The 13,572-nt window shown below is 36.1% G+C and overlaps 1 protein-coding gene and 1 pseudogene across 2 annotated transcripts in view; one reads left to right on the forward strand and one right to left on the reverse strand.

Annotated features, from left to right (window-relative positions):
- The first annotated feature begins 1,333 nt into the window (after positions 1-1,333).
- AKAP3 (A-kinase anchoring protein 3) overlaps positions 1,334-13,572 on the forward strand; it is a 41,386-nt gene continuing 29,147 nt past the window's right edge. For both annotated transcript variants that reach the window (XM_029954390.1, XM_029954391.1), the window contains exons 1-3: positions 1,334-1,433; positions 4,104-4,211; positions 7,568-7,663. In XM_029954390.1, the coding sequence (XP_029810250.1) occupies positions 7,568-7,663 (96 nt within the window). In that variant the 5' untranslated portion in view covers positions 1,334-1,433; positions 4,104-4,211. The remainder of the gene's footprint in view (positions 1,434-4,103; positions 4,212-7,567; positions 7,664-13,572) is intronic.
- LOC115305331 lies at positions 6,160-7,282 on the reverse strand (annotated as a pseudogene).

Raw genomic sequence — 13,572 nt, forward strand, 5'->3', positions numbered from 1 at the left:
TTATCGAGTTTCCACCCAGTGCTTAAAGCTTTCTGGTATTTGATTCTGGGGTCAATATGAATATAAAATACTGGTTCTGGAAAGTTGAGAGACTTCATTATCATCACCAACATCCTAACACCTGTGTAACATGCCAAGTGTGCTATTTTACATTTCAAAGTCAGAGACTGCTCTCAAAACTAGTTTCAATGTGGCATATTGTTGAAAGAGCAGTGACCTAAAACTCAAAATGTTAGATCCCAGTCTTAGCTCTTCCAGCTAATAGTTGTAATCTCAGCAAGTTTCTACACTTGTCAAACAGGGAAGGTGATACCTGCCCTATTATCTCAAAAGGTTATTGTGAGGATCAGTTGACATAATGGGTGTGAAGGTGCTTTGTCAACTGCAACACATTATATGCATGTATATGAAGTTCCATTGAAATGTCACTGAAGTATCAAAATCCTGGACTGTTAGAGCTGGAAGGGATCTAAGAGATGAGTAAGCCCAATTTCTTTATTTTAAAGATGAAGAAACGGAGCAAGTATAAAAGATCATCAGTAGATAAATAACCTTGTTGAGGGAAACCTGTAACAAACCAGTCACTTTTGAATTTGTTAATAATTGTAATCTTTATCTTGTCGCCTTGATCAAGATTCTTTTTGTTTCTTAGAAACTATATATTAGTCCTGTGTGGAGTCATTAATTAAGAGTAACGAGCATAACATTTCTAAAGGGGATGTACTAAGAATAAAGTCCCCCTCAAGAATAGAAAATGCCAATCAAATGCCTCTTGGTCTGATTTATCCTAGCACATTTCTCAGGTCAAGGCATTGTAGAGAATGGATTAGTGCTACTCTATCTGGCCATCAAAGACAAAATTATAACACAGAAATGGTCAGTTTGGCCAAAATATCTGTAATTTATTATTTTTACAGAAGGTAAGGTGCTTATAACTCAATCAAGGCTGAGTCCACAAGATGAAATGATTCCATGGGCTTTGCATAAAAAATTTAGTAGATGCTCGGTTTTTATTTCTTCTTCTCTGTACCCATCTGAATTTCTTTGTATATAACACTCTACTGTTTTGAGTGCAATCCATTAGTAAACTTTCCCCCTCCCATATTCCCTACCTAAATTAGATACTTAAAGGAGAAAATTAATTGGGAGACAGCAAGCCCAGTCCTTCCAAACTAAGCATCAAGTATATCTTCACCTATCCTCCTTGTCCTTTAACAACTCAGTTTCTGGTAGCCTCACTACTGTTGCTATAGAGACAGTGATATCACCAGTTGTGATTCTGATGTCACTCTTCAGTCCCCAACAAAGGGGAGGTACATGGAAGGCTGGGAGAGGAAACAAGATCTTGAGCTGAGCAAGAACATCTCAGCATCTTCACTGACTAAAAGTATAGTCTGGAGTCTTCTGTGGTTCACTGTTTCAGTGCTACAGAGGTAAGAAATTCCACTGGACTGATAAAACAGCCCATTTCTGAGCCTCTGTGGTTAAAAAGGTGAATTCAGTGACAACTGATGGTTAACTTTTAGTATTCAACCCAGCCTCCTCCTTTGCACAATTTTAATTTTTTCATCAAAGTTTTTTGGAAATAAATGAGCCTCTCATTTAGCATTAAAGCTACCATCTTTGCTGCTAAAATTTTAATTTTGTTGCAGATTTGACCATATCTCCTTGGCCATCCTTTTGGGATCATGAGGGGCTCTTACTCCCTGCTTCTCAATTAGACAATGAGACTAGAAGCTTTGGCTACCTCCTGACTTCTTCTTTTCATTGTATAGCTATTTCAAAAGCTTTTTCCCCCAGTGTCCTAATAACAAAATCAGACTGGTGTAGTTCTGAGTCCCAAATCTCATCTACTTTCATCCTCTCTACTATTATTTCTGAAGCCTTTGCTAGACAGCAGAGAACTTGGAAAAGGCAGGAAATATGTAGCCATGTGGAGGAAGTGTCTGTATTTTATGGTGAACTAGAGGAAGAAACTAAGGGAAAGTGTGAAAATGGAGGAGATTCACAGAGAAACTTAACAGTGAATGGTATCACCAAGGGAGAAGACACACATACTTCTAATCCTTAAACAAAATCAATTGTAACTGATGTCAACAAAAACCAAATTTATTGAGTGTGTGCAGTGTGTCAGGCACTTAGAAGAAGGGAGTGAGAGAGAAAAAGAGAATAGATATAATTGAATATATTCTTTGTTTTAAAAATTTGTTATGAAACTTGGTTGAATAAACTTTAAAACCTGATATGTATCAACCCTGCAAAAGCTTCATATATGTTGTCTGTAATTTGGGCTTTTCTGTGACTTTAAGAACATTGAGTGAACAGGAGCCTCTTGCTTATGATAGATATAGGAGAAAAAAGTCTTGAGATGGAGTTATGGTCTGGAGTACAGCAACCATAACCAAACCGTCATGGTATGCCCTTTCTGGCTGGTATTCATGATTTGCACTCCTTCTGAATTATTATTGAGGTAGTAATCACATTACTTTTAAGGAATATCGCTTCTATTGGCTGCAGGGTCCCACTATTGTCCATGGAAAAGCTCACAGCTTGCAGGATGTTAATCTGCAGAGCTGTATCATTTAAAGGAACATATCTATTGTTTTTAACACTCCCTTTCTGACTCCCAGTTTCCTAATCTGTAAAATGATGTTGTTAGAATGGTTTCTAGGGTCCATTTATCTATATATTGTATACAGTCAGCTTTCTTTCCTCATCAAATTTAATAGATAATACAACGCATCCTTTTTCTCTTTTATATTCTACCCTAATTCCAGGGATTTGCTCATCACCTTTAAACATAAGAAATTTATAAAACCGTTCATTGATTCCATTAAACTCTAGATTTTCCTTCTCTATTTTCCCTCTCCTTGTGGGAAATGTATACACATTATCCAGGACAATTTAGGGAGTTTAGAGTCTAAAGGTCTATGGATGTAGATAAGCATGCAGAGGACATAGAAAATAGAATAGAAAATGTTTGTACGTCTAAGTAGAAGTGTTTGCTTGATATGTGTGACTAAAATATGTTCTTTCTGTTTGTGAAAGACGTACAAGAGCACTTTTGAAGTGCTGATTTATTTGTATTATTGGGATAGGAAGGTCTGTAAACAAACCATTGTATTATATATATATGTATATATAATAACATATATAAACATACATTATTGTTTAGAAACATATATATGTTTATATATTCCGCACACTATCTGAAATTAGAAATGGGCACTATTCATATATTCATTCTTTCAGCAGACAATTATAAGCACCAACTTTAAGACACTAGTTATGAGGGATACCAAGATGAGTAAGACAATGCATCTGCCCTCCGAAAGTCATCTAATAAAAGAGATGAAATATATGTGAGCAGTTAAAGGACTAGATGGGATGTAAAGGTTGAAGCAAAATATGATGGAAACCTTGATGGAGGACCCATCACATTGAATTAGGTATTTAGGAAATATTTCATAGGCGGGGTAAGCTTTGTCCTGAACTATCAAGAAAGGGTGGGATTTAGAGAGACATCACTAGGAGGCTGGGTAGATACTTCAGTATGAGAGTACAATGCCATAAAGTCTTCTATTTAAATGTCTTAGAAGAGGTAGTGTAAGGAAGATCATTGATCAGGAAGCTAGATCTAACATAACTATAAATTCCCTTTACAACATGAAGATGTATATTTCTCACAAGTCCTCAAAAGAATATTTACAAAGTATTTTGAGATCCATGAATTCATTCAGGGCATTCTTCATTCTAGCTATTAATTTTCTGACTTCCCAATCAAGCAAGTTTGAGTTTAGCCTAAGAACTTTTAATTTTGTCATTGTTATATGGGCCTATAAATCACTGATTTGAAAGTGGAGAATAATAATAGTCATTTCAGAAACTGTTGGCCAGAAGATAGAACCTTTTCTTGTCATCTGGGAACCATCAGAACGCACCCAGAATAAGATCTGGACTTTAAATTTGAATGTCATTTTGTGCTTATGACTCGTGTACTACATGTGAAAAATAATGTGTAAGTCAAAATCATTGTTTGGTAATAAGAGCAATTGGGTTCATATGTAAACTTAGTCATTTTTATTTGTGTCTTCCCATTGCAGATCCCTTATATTTCATGGCAGGAGGGGTGGGAAAATTTAGGGATAGTGAAGACAACAACAAATTAATCAAGAACTTTCCTCATATCTCAGAACCTGTCCTCAGTAAGAGTAAGTGATGGCATAATTTCCTTACTTTTGCACATAATTTTTATTCTTGCTTTTGAAGTGTAATATATAGCTTAAATAAGTGAAGAGATCCTGTTGATTTTGTCATTTTCTATTAGAAGCAATTCATTAAGATGAAATATCAACTGGAGATTAAGAGGTAAGCTTTTGACTCTCAGTTGCTCTGTCAATAGTCCAGAGCAACCTGTTTCCAAGTCTTCTCATTCTTTGTCCAAGTAATAGTAACATCCATTCCTTGAGCATCAGAATATTAGCATGTAATAACTGCTGAAAGACAATACTAGGCTTAACTTCATAGACTTTAAAAACTCCCTTGTTAGGGTTAAAAGAAAACCATTAAAATGAGATACTGAAGAACTTTAGGAAATTGTAGAAATGTTTTAAAGAAAAGAATAAACATATTTCTGGAGCTAGCCTGTCTTTCTCAGAGAGAATCTCTCCAGATTAACCCAAACCCAGGGATTCTCATTCTTATGCAGATGTACGTTAGAATCATCCAGCGAGCTTTTAAGAAATTCATGCCTACATTTGCCCACCCCAAAACCATTGAAATAAGATTCTTTGGGGGGTGCCTGGGTGGCTTAGTCCGTTGAGCATCTGACTTTGGGTCAGGTCATCATTATCTCATGGTTTGTGGGTTCAAGCCCATATCAGGCTCTCTGCTGTCAGTGCAGAGTCTGCTTTGGATCCTATGTCTCCTTCTCTCTCTGCCCCTCCCCTGCTTGTGTTCTCTCTCTCTCAAAAATAAATAAACATTTAAAAAATGGCTTAAAAAAGAAATAAAATTCTTTGGAAGGAAGTATCTCAGAGTATCTTTAAACAGATTCTAAGCTCTCTGTGGTTCTAAGGTCTAATCAGGGTGGAGAATCCATTGCTTACCCAAGCAATCTATTGTATTACAGTGTCAGGGAAGAGTAAGCAAAACTGTGTCCCTAACTCAGGAATCTGAATTAGTTAGTGATTGGGGTGTGAAAATATGTACAAATCCTTGTGGGAGCAAAAGACAAGTAGCTCTTAAAAGGTCTTCTGTTTTCTTATTTATTTATTTATTTATTTGAGCGGGGGGGGGATGAGTTGGGGAGGAGTGGAGGTGAGGAGATGAGGAGAAACAGAGGATCTGAAGCAGGTTCCAGGCTCTGAGCTGTCAGTAAAGAGCCCAATGCACAGCTTGAACTCATGAACCACGAGATCATGATCTGAGCAGAAGTTGGATGCTTAATCAACTGACCCACCCAGGGATCCCTATTTTCTTTTTAATAATTACCCACAATATTCTGTATGACAAAAATAATAACTCCATTTATAAGTAAGTTTAAATCATGTATGTAATCTGTATTTGATTTGTGTTGGTTTAATTTTGAGGGGGGATGTCAACCCCGACCACTGCCCAGAGTCCTTTAAAACAATATTTCCATTTAATCAGCTATTCAACCCCTAATAATGCTTAACTTATTTCAAGAAAATTTTTATAAAATGCAATTTCACTGTAAAAAAATTAGGATGAGCTTTTGGACTTTATTGTAACAGTTTAAAACAACTTATAACAATTTTAAATACGTTGTTATGTTTTGTTTTGTACAAATCAAATATGAATATATATATCTACTTCATAAAAAATTTTGGGCACATAGAGAGGAAATCTTATTGAAAAGTATAGATGTAAATGAAACCTTATTGAAAAGTATAGATGTAAAACAACTTTGTAATGAAAGAAGGGAACTTCAGTATGGAAGCCTGGTAATGGAAATCTGGTATGGAAAAAGAATTCAAAGAGAACCTTTTCAGCTTGTTTTTTTTTTTAACCATTCAACAAAACTTTTATGAACATTTTGAACAGCTATTGAGAAAACCAGTGATTCAGCAATTACTGAAACTGGTAATTTTTTTAAACTTAAATGGGGACCAATGGCTAGAGTACAGAGCAATGCCATCATTGGGCACTATGAATTTCAAGATTGAACAATGAACAGCCACCCCTCAGACGAAGAACCAGATGGAGAGTGGACTCTTTCTGGATGTTGTAATCAGAAAGAGTATGGCCATCTTCCAGCTGCTTGCCTGCAATGATGAGCCTCTGCTGGGCAGGGGGCCATGCCCTCTTTATCCTGGATCTTGGCTTTCATGTTTTCGATGGTGTCACTGGGCTCTACCTCCAGGATGATGGTCTTGCCGGTCAGGGTCTTCACGAAGATCTGCATACCACTCCTCAGACGCAGGACCAGGTGCAGGGTCGACTCTTTCTGGATGTTGTAATCAGAAAGAGTGTGACCATCTTCCAGCTGCTTGCTGGCAAAGATGAGCCTCTGCTGGTCGGGGAAGCTTTGTAGATTATCAGCAGACAAACATTATGATAATTAGCCATATTTTTTAAGACTATCAAATAAAATACAATGCAGTGGAAAGTGGACAAGATTATAGCCAAAGGAATATAAGAATAGGGGCTATTATGCTAAATTTTGAGGTGAGCCAAAAGCAAGTATAAGCAATTCTTTCATGATAATTGGCAACAAATGAAAGAAGACAGTGGTAGCAGCTAGATGGAAGCTTCTCCCTTGCATGAGAGAAGACAACTAAAATGATTATCAGTTTTCTGATTTGGAAGACCAGCAGATGGTAGTGCCATTATTGTGATTAGGGAGTAGAGCAAAGTATTGGGAGGGCTATAGAACAGTTAGTATCAGCAAGGGCATCCATGCAAAGGCCCATTGGATGCTGCATGTGGTATGTCTTTTCTCTTGGCATCCAGAATGCTGAATGAAATATGGAGACTAACAATTCCCCCAGGATCCTTGGCTATTTGGAGGAGGGATTGGTCTTAGGAAGGATCTACTAGACTTATTGTTAATGTAAGTTAAGCTAGTACTATAGAAATTAATGAAAATGAGGCATGTATTACTTTAAAAATAAGATAGTGGGGGGAAAAAAGTTGGTGGGACAAGAATAGGCAGGGAAGACACAAATTAATTCTATTTTGATCACATTGAGTTTTGAGTGTCTACTGAAAATCCAGGGTGTGGAAGGGTGATCAAGCAAGAACACATAGAGCAGGACATGGCTACATAGGTTCATTCATGAACAAATCTGTATTAAGCACTTCTAGCATATACAAGCAACAGCCTCAGTACTAGAGACACATATATTTAAGAAATCTTCTGCAGTTGAGAACTGAGGATGAAGAGATCCAGAGTTTGGTGGGTTGAAGTAGCTCTTGGCACAGGTCTCTCTATTGAAAGCATTGCTCCTGTTTTCCACACCTCAGCCATTTGCCTTATTTCTCCTTATGTTCATGTAACTTGTCCCTTTTATGACCCTTTCTAATTTTTTTTTTCGACTTCCAGATGTCAGATAGGGTTGACTGGTTACAAAGCCAAAATGGAGTATGCAAAGTTGATGTTTATTCACCTGGAGACAACCAAGCCCAAGACTGGAAAATGGTAAGGGTCAACCACTTTTTAGATACTAAATAGATACTAAATAAGGAATAAGTGGAGTACTATTAAGAGTAGCCTTATGCTCTCTACCACAACTGCCCACCTCTTATTTTTGAAGGTGAAATTTTGGGGGGGAAATATGAATTCCTCTAGAACAAAAATTCCTATCCATATCGTTTGGGGGGAATTCTATAACATGGTAATTTCATAGAAGAAATATAGTATAATTAATGCAAAACATATATTACAGCTGTAACATTTTGTTAATTTTCAAACAGAAAGGGATCGGATGTTAAACAGGAATGTCTCCAAAGTTCACAAACTATTTTCTGAAATGTAGAATGCCTCAAAATTCTCAAAAGCATAAATTCTCATCTAAGTAAAATTATCATTCTGCCTTCAGCATCCAACTAACATTTATTAAGTGCTTAGTATCAGGCACTATAAATCAGGGTTCAGTTAGAAGATGGGAAACCCTATCAGATAATTTGATATTAAAAAGTTTAGTGAGGGCACCTGGGCGGCTCAGTTGGTTGAGCAGTTGACTTCAGCTCAGGGTATCATCTCACTGTCAGCTAGACCCTCTGTTTTTCTCTCTCCACCCCTCCCCACTCTCAAAAATAAATAAACATTTTAAAAAAGGTTTTTAATTTAGTGAAAGATAATTAAGTTAACTATGAAAAGCTGTAAAGGAAGACTGTAAGAATTTCCGAAGAAACAAGTGTAGAGGGAGGCCACTACCCCTAGGCTGCAAGAGAGTGAACAGGAAGAGGCTAAGATCTCACAGCAGCTCCTCCTTCAAGGCAGCTTCAGATCTCTTTGGACCGAGCGTGGCTGCCACACAAGCACCAGCCTGCTGGTGTAGAAGACACTTGCCAGAGGGTACAAGGGGGCCAGAAGTGCAGCATCTCTCCAGCGTGCTCTACTAACAAAGCCAGTTGCCAAAGAAGAGACGGTCAGAGGGGTCCAATTCCAGTGTCACAGAGCAAGGCAGAGAACGGTGGACTTGGAGTTGACAATCATGGATAACTGACACAGACTCTGTGCTTAGTTCTAGGGTCAGAGATATAAAAACAGGTTAGACAGAATTCTTTCTCTTTAAGGATTTCATAATCTAATGGAGTCACTATGGTAACTCTCATCCTTATACTAATATTCATCAAACACCTATTTGCATGTAATGTTACATGACCCATCTATTTATTCAAAATCTATTTGGTCTTTATTATATAGCCTGAGAGAAAACATTAACACATCTACATAAAATATTAAGACATATAGATAATAAATATCCAATTACTATAGAGTAAGTGCCAATCAAAACTGCTTCTATTAGATCTTTTATTTACCTTTGCTCTTTCCTGTAGAAAAACAGATAGATCAATTTCAATATTAAATCAAATGAACAAAACAGTAACGATTTATGCTTAATGGAGGAACACTCAGGGGACGCAAAAATAAATAAATAAAAACAGTTTCTGCCCTCATAGACCTTACCATTAATTTGGGAAAATAAAAAACATACATGTGAAATATAAATATAATATGAAAGTTCTTAACAACCAGTAGACCCTAATTATAAGAAGTTCATGGATTTTCTGGCAGTAATTGCTATAGGAATTTAAAGAATAGATGGTCAAGGAAAATTTCATAAAGTATGCCTAGCAGAGCTAGAGGTGAAGAAGAATAGAATGGGAGCTGTATGCATTAACTTCAAACTAAGGTATTGGAGCAGGAGATGACTGAGGAGAGAAAATTAAACCCCTTAACCCTTTTTATGTTCTCTTTCATGGATGTGAAAAATTTTCCCTGTCCTTGATTAAGAAAGACTCAGAAATGGGGCACCTGGCTGTCTCAATTGGTTAAGTTTTTGACTTTGGCTCAGGTCATGGTCTCACAGTTTGTGAATTCAAGGGCCACATTGGGCTTTGTGCTGACAGCTCAAAGCCAGGAGCCTGCTTCAGATTCTGTGCCTCTCTCTCTTTCTGCCCCTCCCCTGCTCACATTCTCTCTCTCTCAAATATAAATAAACATTAAGAAAAAAATTTTTAAGAAGACTCAGAAATAATTTTGCATCTACCTTCCCTACCTGCTCATGATACTACTGTATAAGAAGAGAAAGAATTAAAAGTTGCAAGAGGGCAATAGGGTTTGGAAGATAGAGATGTTTGATTGTAAGACTGCATTGTTAGAAAAAGGCATGTCAGTCAGTCATTAAGGCTTCATCAACCACTTTTGCAAAGTTCTTCTGGATGAAGTGGAATAATGGACATAGCATATACACTTTTTTGGTTTAAAAATGTAAATAGGCAATAAAAACCTATAAATACAGCCAGCTAACAGCTCTTTATGCCCTATCATAAAGTTGTATGCGATGCTACAATTTTTTTAATGTTCTGAGAAAATAATTGAAAAAGAGAATAAACTCTACATCTACTTTCCTGTACATGTTATGGCCCAATTATAGAACATGTCTATTTGCAGATAGTGTGCCTATCTTCAAATAAGTAGAGAATATTAAAGGATAATTTTTAAAAGGTAAAATCAAGACTCTCAATCAGATATGAACATGAACACATGTTAAAGATTTTATTTAACTCATTAATGAGGTAATTGGTGAGGTGTTACAACCAGTTCAAAAGAGAATTAAAAAAAGATGTATTATAGATCAGAAATAGTAAAATGAATGTGCAAATAGAGGGAAAACTTGCCTCTTCCACAGTGCAGAGGGGAAGTAAGATGAACCTCCATTAGACAGAATTTATGTGACTACAGACATGTAGTATTATTCTGCATTGTCGTCAACTATCTACAGTTATAAAATAACTCCCATAGAATCAGAATCAGATTATGTGGAGGGCTGTAAACAATGCTTAGTCTGTAAACTCTAAACTATAGACAATGCATCATTTTCTACTGGAGCACATTTTTTTTTTTTTACCTACAGTTGCCTACATTTTGATAAATCTCAAAATAAGGTAACTTTTGATCACAAAACAAGGCTAATTTCATCAGATTTGGTCTATTATTTACATAGGTACAGCAACCAAATAGACCTTAAGTTTGCTTTACTGGAAGTTTTCATAAGGAATCTCAGGCTGGACTTTTAAAGGCCTCCATTATTTGATATCCTGAAACTAGGAAGTCAAGACTAACAAACTCTTCCTACCAGGTTTCACCTGTAGTTTCTAGAAGAAGTAGCATGTACACCACTGGATTTCTCTGAAACCATTGTTCCTAAAAATAGTTAAGTTATACTAATAAAAATGTTTAGGCCAAGTACTTTCCATTTTTTTCTATTACACACACACACACACAGAATGTGGGGATGTGGGAGGTACATAATTGCGAACTTTTAAACACAAGCTACAGTGCAGACTAGCCGAACTCATGAACACATATAAGGCAACTTGCACAGCCATATACATCCCTCACATAATCAAGCAGCAGAAGTAGACACATTTACTAACAGACGCAAAGATACAGATTCTCTATCATAATAAAAAATAAGAAACAAAAGCATACAAACTATTATTAGCCATCAGTGTTTCAGTATTCTGTCTTACTTAGAAATGAGTGAAATATCCAATTAATATCCATTAATTAAATCAATTTAGTACTTGTGTTTTAAGTTGCATAATGATGCTGGAAATTTGCAATCAAGCCAACAATACTATAAAATATAATAACTGTTAAAGTTTTTTAGAATAATCTTTCAATCTGATTAAACACAAATTTGTATTTTCATGATCTTAAACATTAAATAGAAGTAATATAGCTTATTTGACTTATATAACCTGTATATGTTTATGAAGAGCATATCGAAGTAAAATAAAAATGCATACTTCCACTACACTTAATATTGAGAAATCATAAAAGACATAGCTGCTTTTATGAAATCAAAATTATTAAATTCAATTTTTTTGTCAAAGATTGTCCTAACTTATGTGAACCTGAGTAAGGTTCCTTTATAAGAGTACTTTTTTCAATCAGAGAGCCTTCAATGTAAGAGACTTTATAATTTAATTTAGCATCACGTGGAAGTAGGAAGACATTATTGTGTACACTTAATGCTCCTTTAAATAACAAATACTGATAGCTTATAGCCTCAATTCTAAACTTGCAGACATTCGATTCAATTACCCAGTTTTCAACAAAAATCACAAGGCATACGAAGAAACAGAGTAGTGTGGCTCACTCAAAGGAAAAAAGTAGGTCAACAGAAACTAAAAAAGAGCTAATGGCAGATCCACTAGACAAAGACTATAAAGCAACTGTCTTAAAGATGCTCAAAGACCTAAAAGAAACATGTGGAGAAAGCTGAGAAAACCATGTATGAAGAAAAGGCAAATATCAAAAAGAGATAGAAAACCTAGAAATAACCTAAAAGAAATTCTGGAGATAAGATGTATAATAACTGAATCAAAAATTTCGCTAAAAGGATTCAAAGGCAGATTTGAGCAAGCAGAAGAAGGAATCAGAAATCTTGAAAACAAGATAATGGAAATTATCAACTCTAAGAAACAGAAAGAAAAAGATTGAAGTGAACAGAGTCAAACATGATGATGGGACACCATCAAGCAAACATAGCGCATTGTGGGAGTCACAGTAGAAGAGAAAGAGAAAGGGCAGAGAGAATATTTGAAGAAATAATAGCTTAAAGCTTTGCAAATCTGACAAAAGCCATGAATATAAACATCCAAGAAGTTCAATAAACTCCAAGAAAGATGAACTCAAAGAGACCCACACTGAGATGCATTAAAATCAAACTTTCAAAAGACAAAGACAAAGGGACTATCCGTAGAAGTGATGCTTGACATTGCCAGGCCTGGACCACAGAAGTTTCCCATTCAGTTCTCTGTGATTTTGATATTTCCCCAAAACCTGAAGAAAAGATTTTTTTTTAATTTTTTAATAGTTTATTGTCAAATTGGTTTCCATATAACACCCAGAGAGTGAAACCATGTTAAAGCAGAGCCTAGGTCCCTGAGTCACTGCAAAGAAAACTTCTCATTCAACGTCTTCTCCAAACAAAGTGATTGAGAAATAAACCTCTATTTTCTTATACCACCGACACTTCAGGGGCTTTTGATTTAAACCTAGCATTATCCCAATTGCTATATTTTGCATATGTCATTTTGTTGCCAGGAACACCCACCCTGTTATATCTGGCTACCAAAATGCTTAAAAGTCCATCTTAAATGCCACTACTTTTTCTAGTGTAGTCTAGTATTAAGCATCTATTATTTTACAGCACTGATCACATAGTATTTAGTAATATTTGTGTTCATATTTTGTCCCTACAATGGACTTTATGCTTCCAGAAGCCAAGATAATATTTCTTTCATCTTTATATGTCCCACAGTATCTAGTAGAGTGTGTTGTACACAAACACTATATACATACTGAATTATGCAGGTAGTTTGTATTACACATCATCTCCCCTAAGTCCCCAAATCACCTCTGCAGTAGAGGGCCATCAGGTATTCCTCCTGATGGATAGTTTGTATATTAGAACCTGATGTTTCCCTTTCTTGAGTGCCGTCTCTGCTCTGACTCCACCACCTTTTCTCAGTCAGTCTCTTTCTTGGACATTCCTATAGGCAGCTTTCTTCCTTAAAACTTCTTAAACCTAAATTATGTCCATATAGAATTTCCCACTTGTTACTCATCTTTGGTTCAGAAAAACAACTTTTTAAAGAACTCCCTTATGACCCAGCAATAGCATTGCTGGGGATTTACCCAAGAGAGACAGAAATGCTGATGCATAGGAGCACATGTACCCCAATGTTCATAGCAGCAATGTCAACAATAGCCAAAACATGGAAGGAGCCTAAATGTCCATCACCTGACGAATGGATCAAGAAAATGTGGTATATATTCACGATGGAGTACTACATGGCAATGAGAGG

This window comes from Suricata suricatta, chromosome 10 (assembly GCF_006229205.1).
Source record: "Suricata suricatta isolate VVHF042 chromosome 10, meerkat_22Aug2017_6uvM2_HiC, whole genome shotgun sequence".
Lineage (NCBI taxonomy): Eukaryota > Metazoa > Chordata > Mammalia > Carnivora > Herpestidae > Suricata > Suricata suricatta.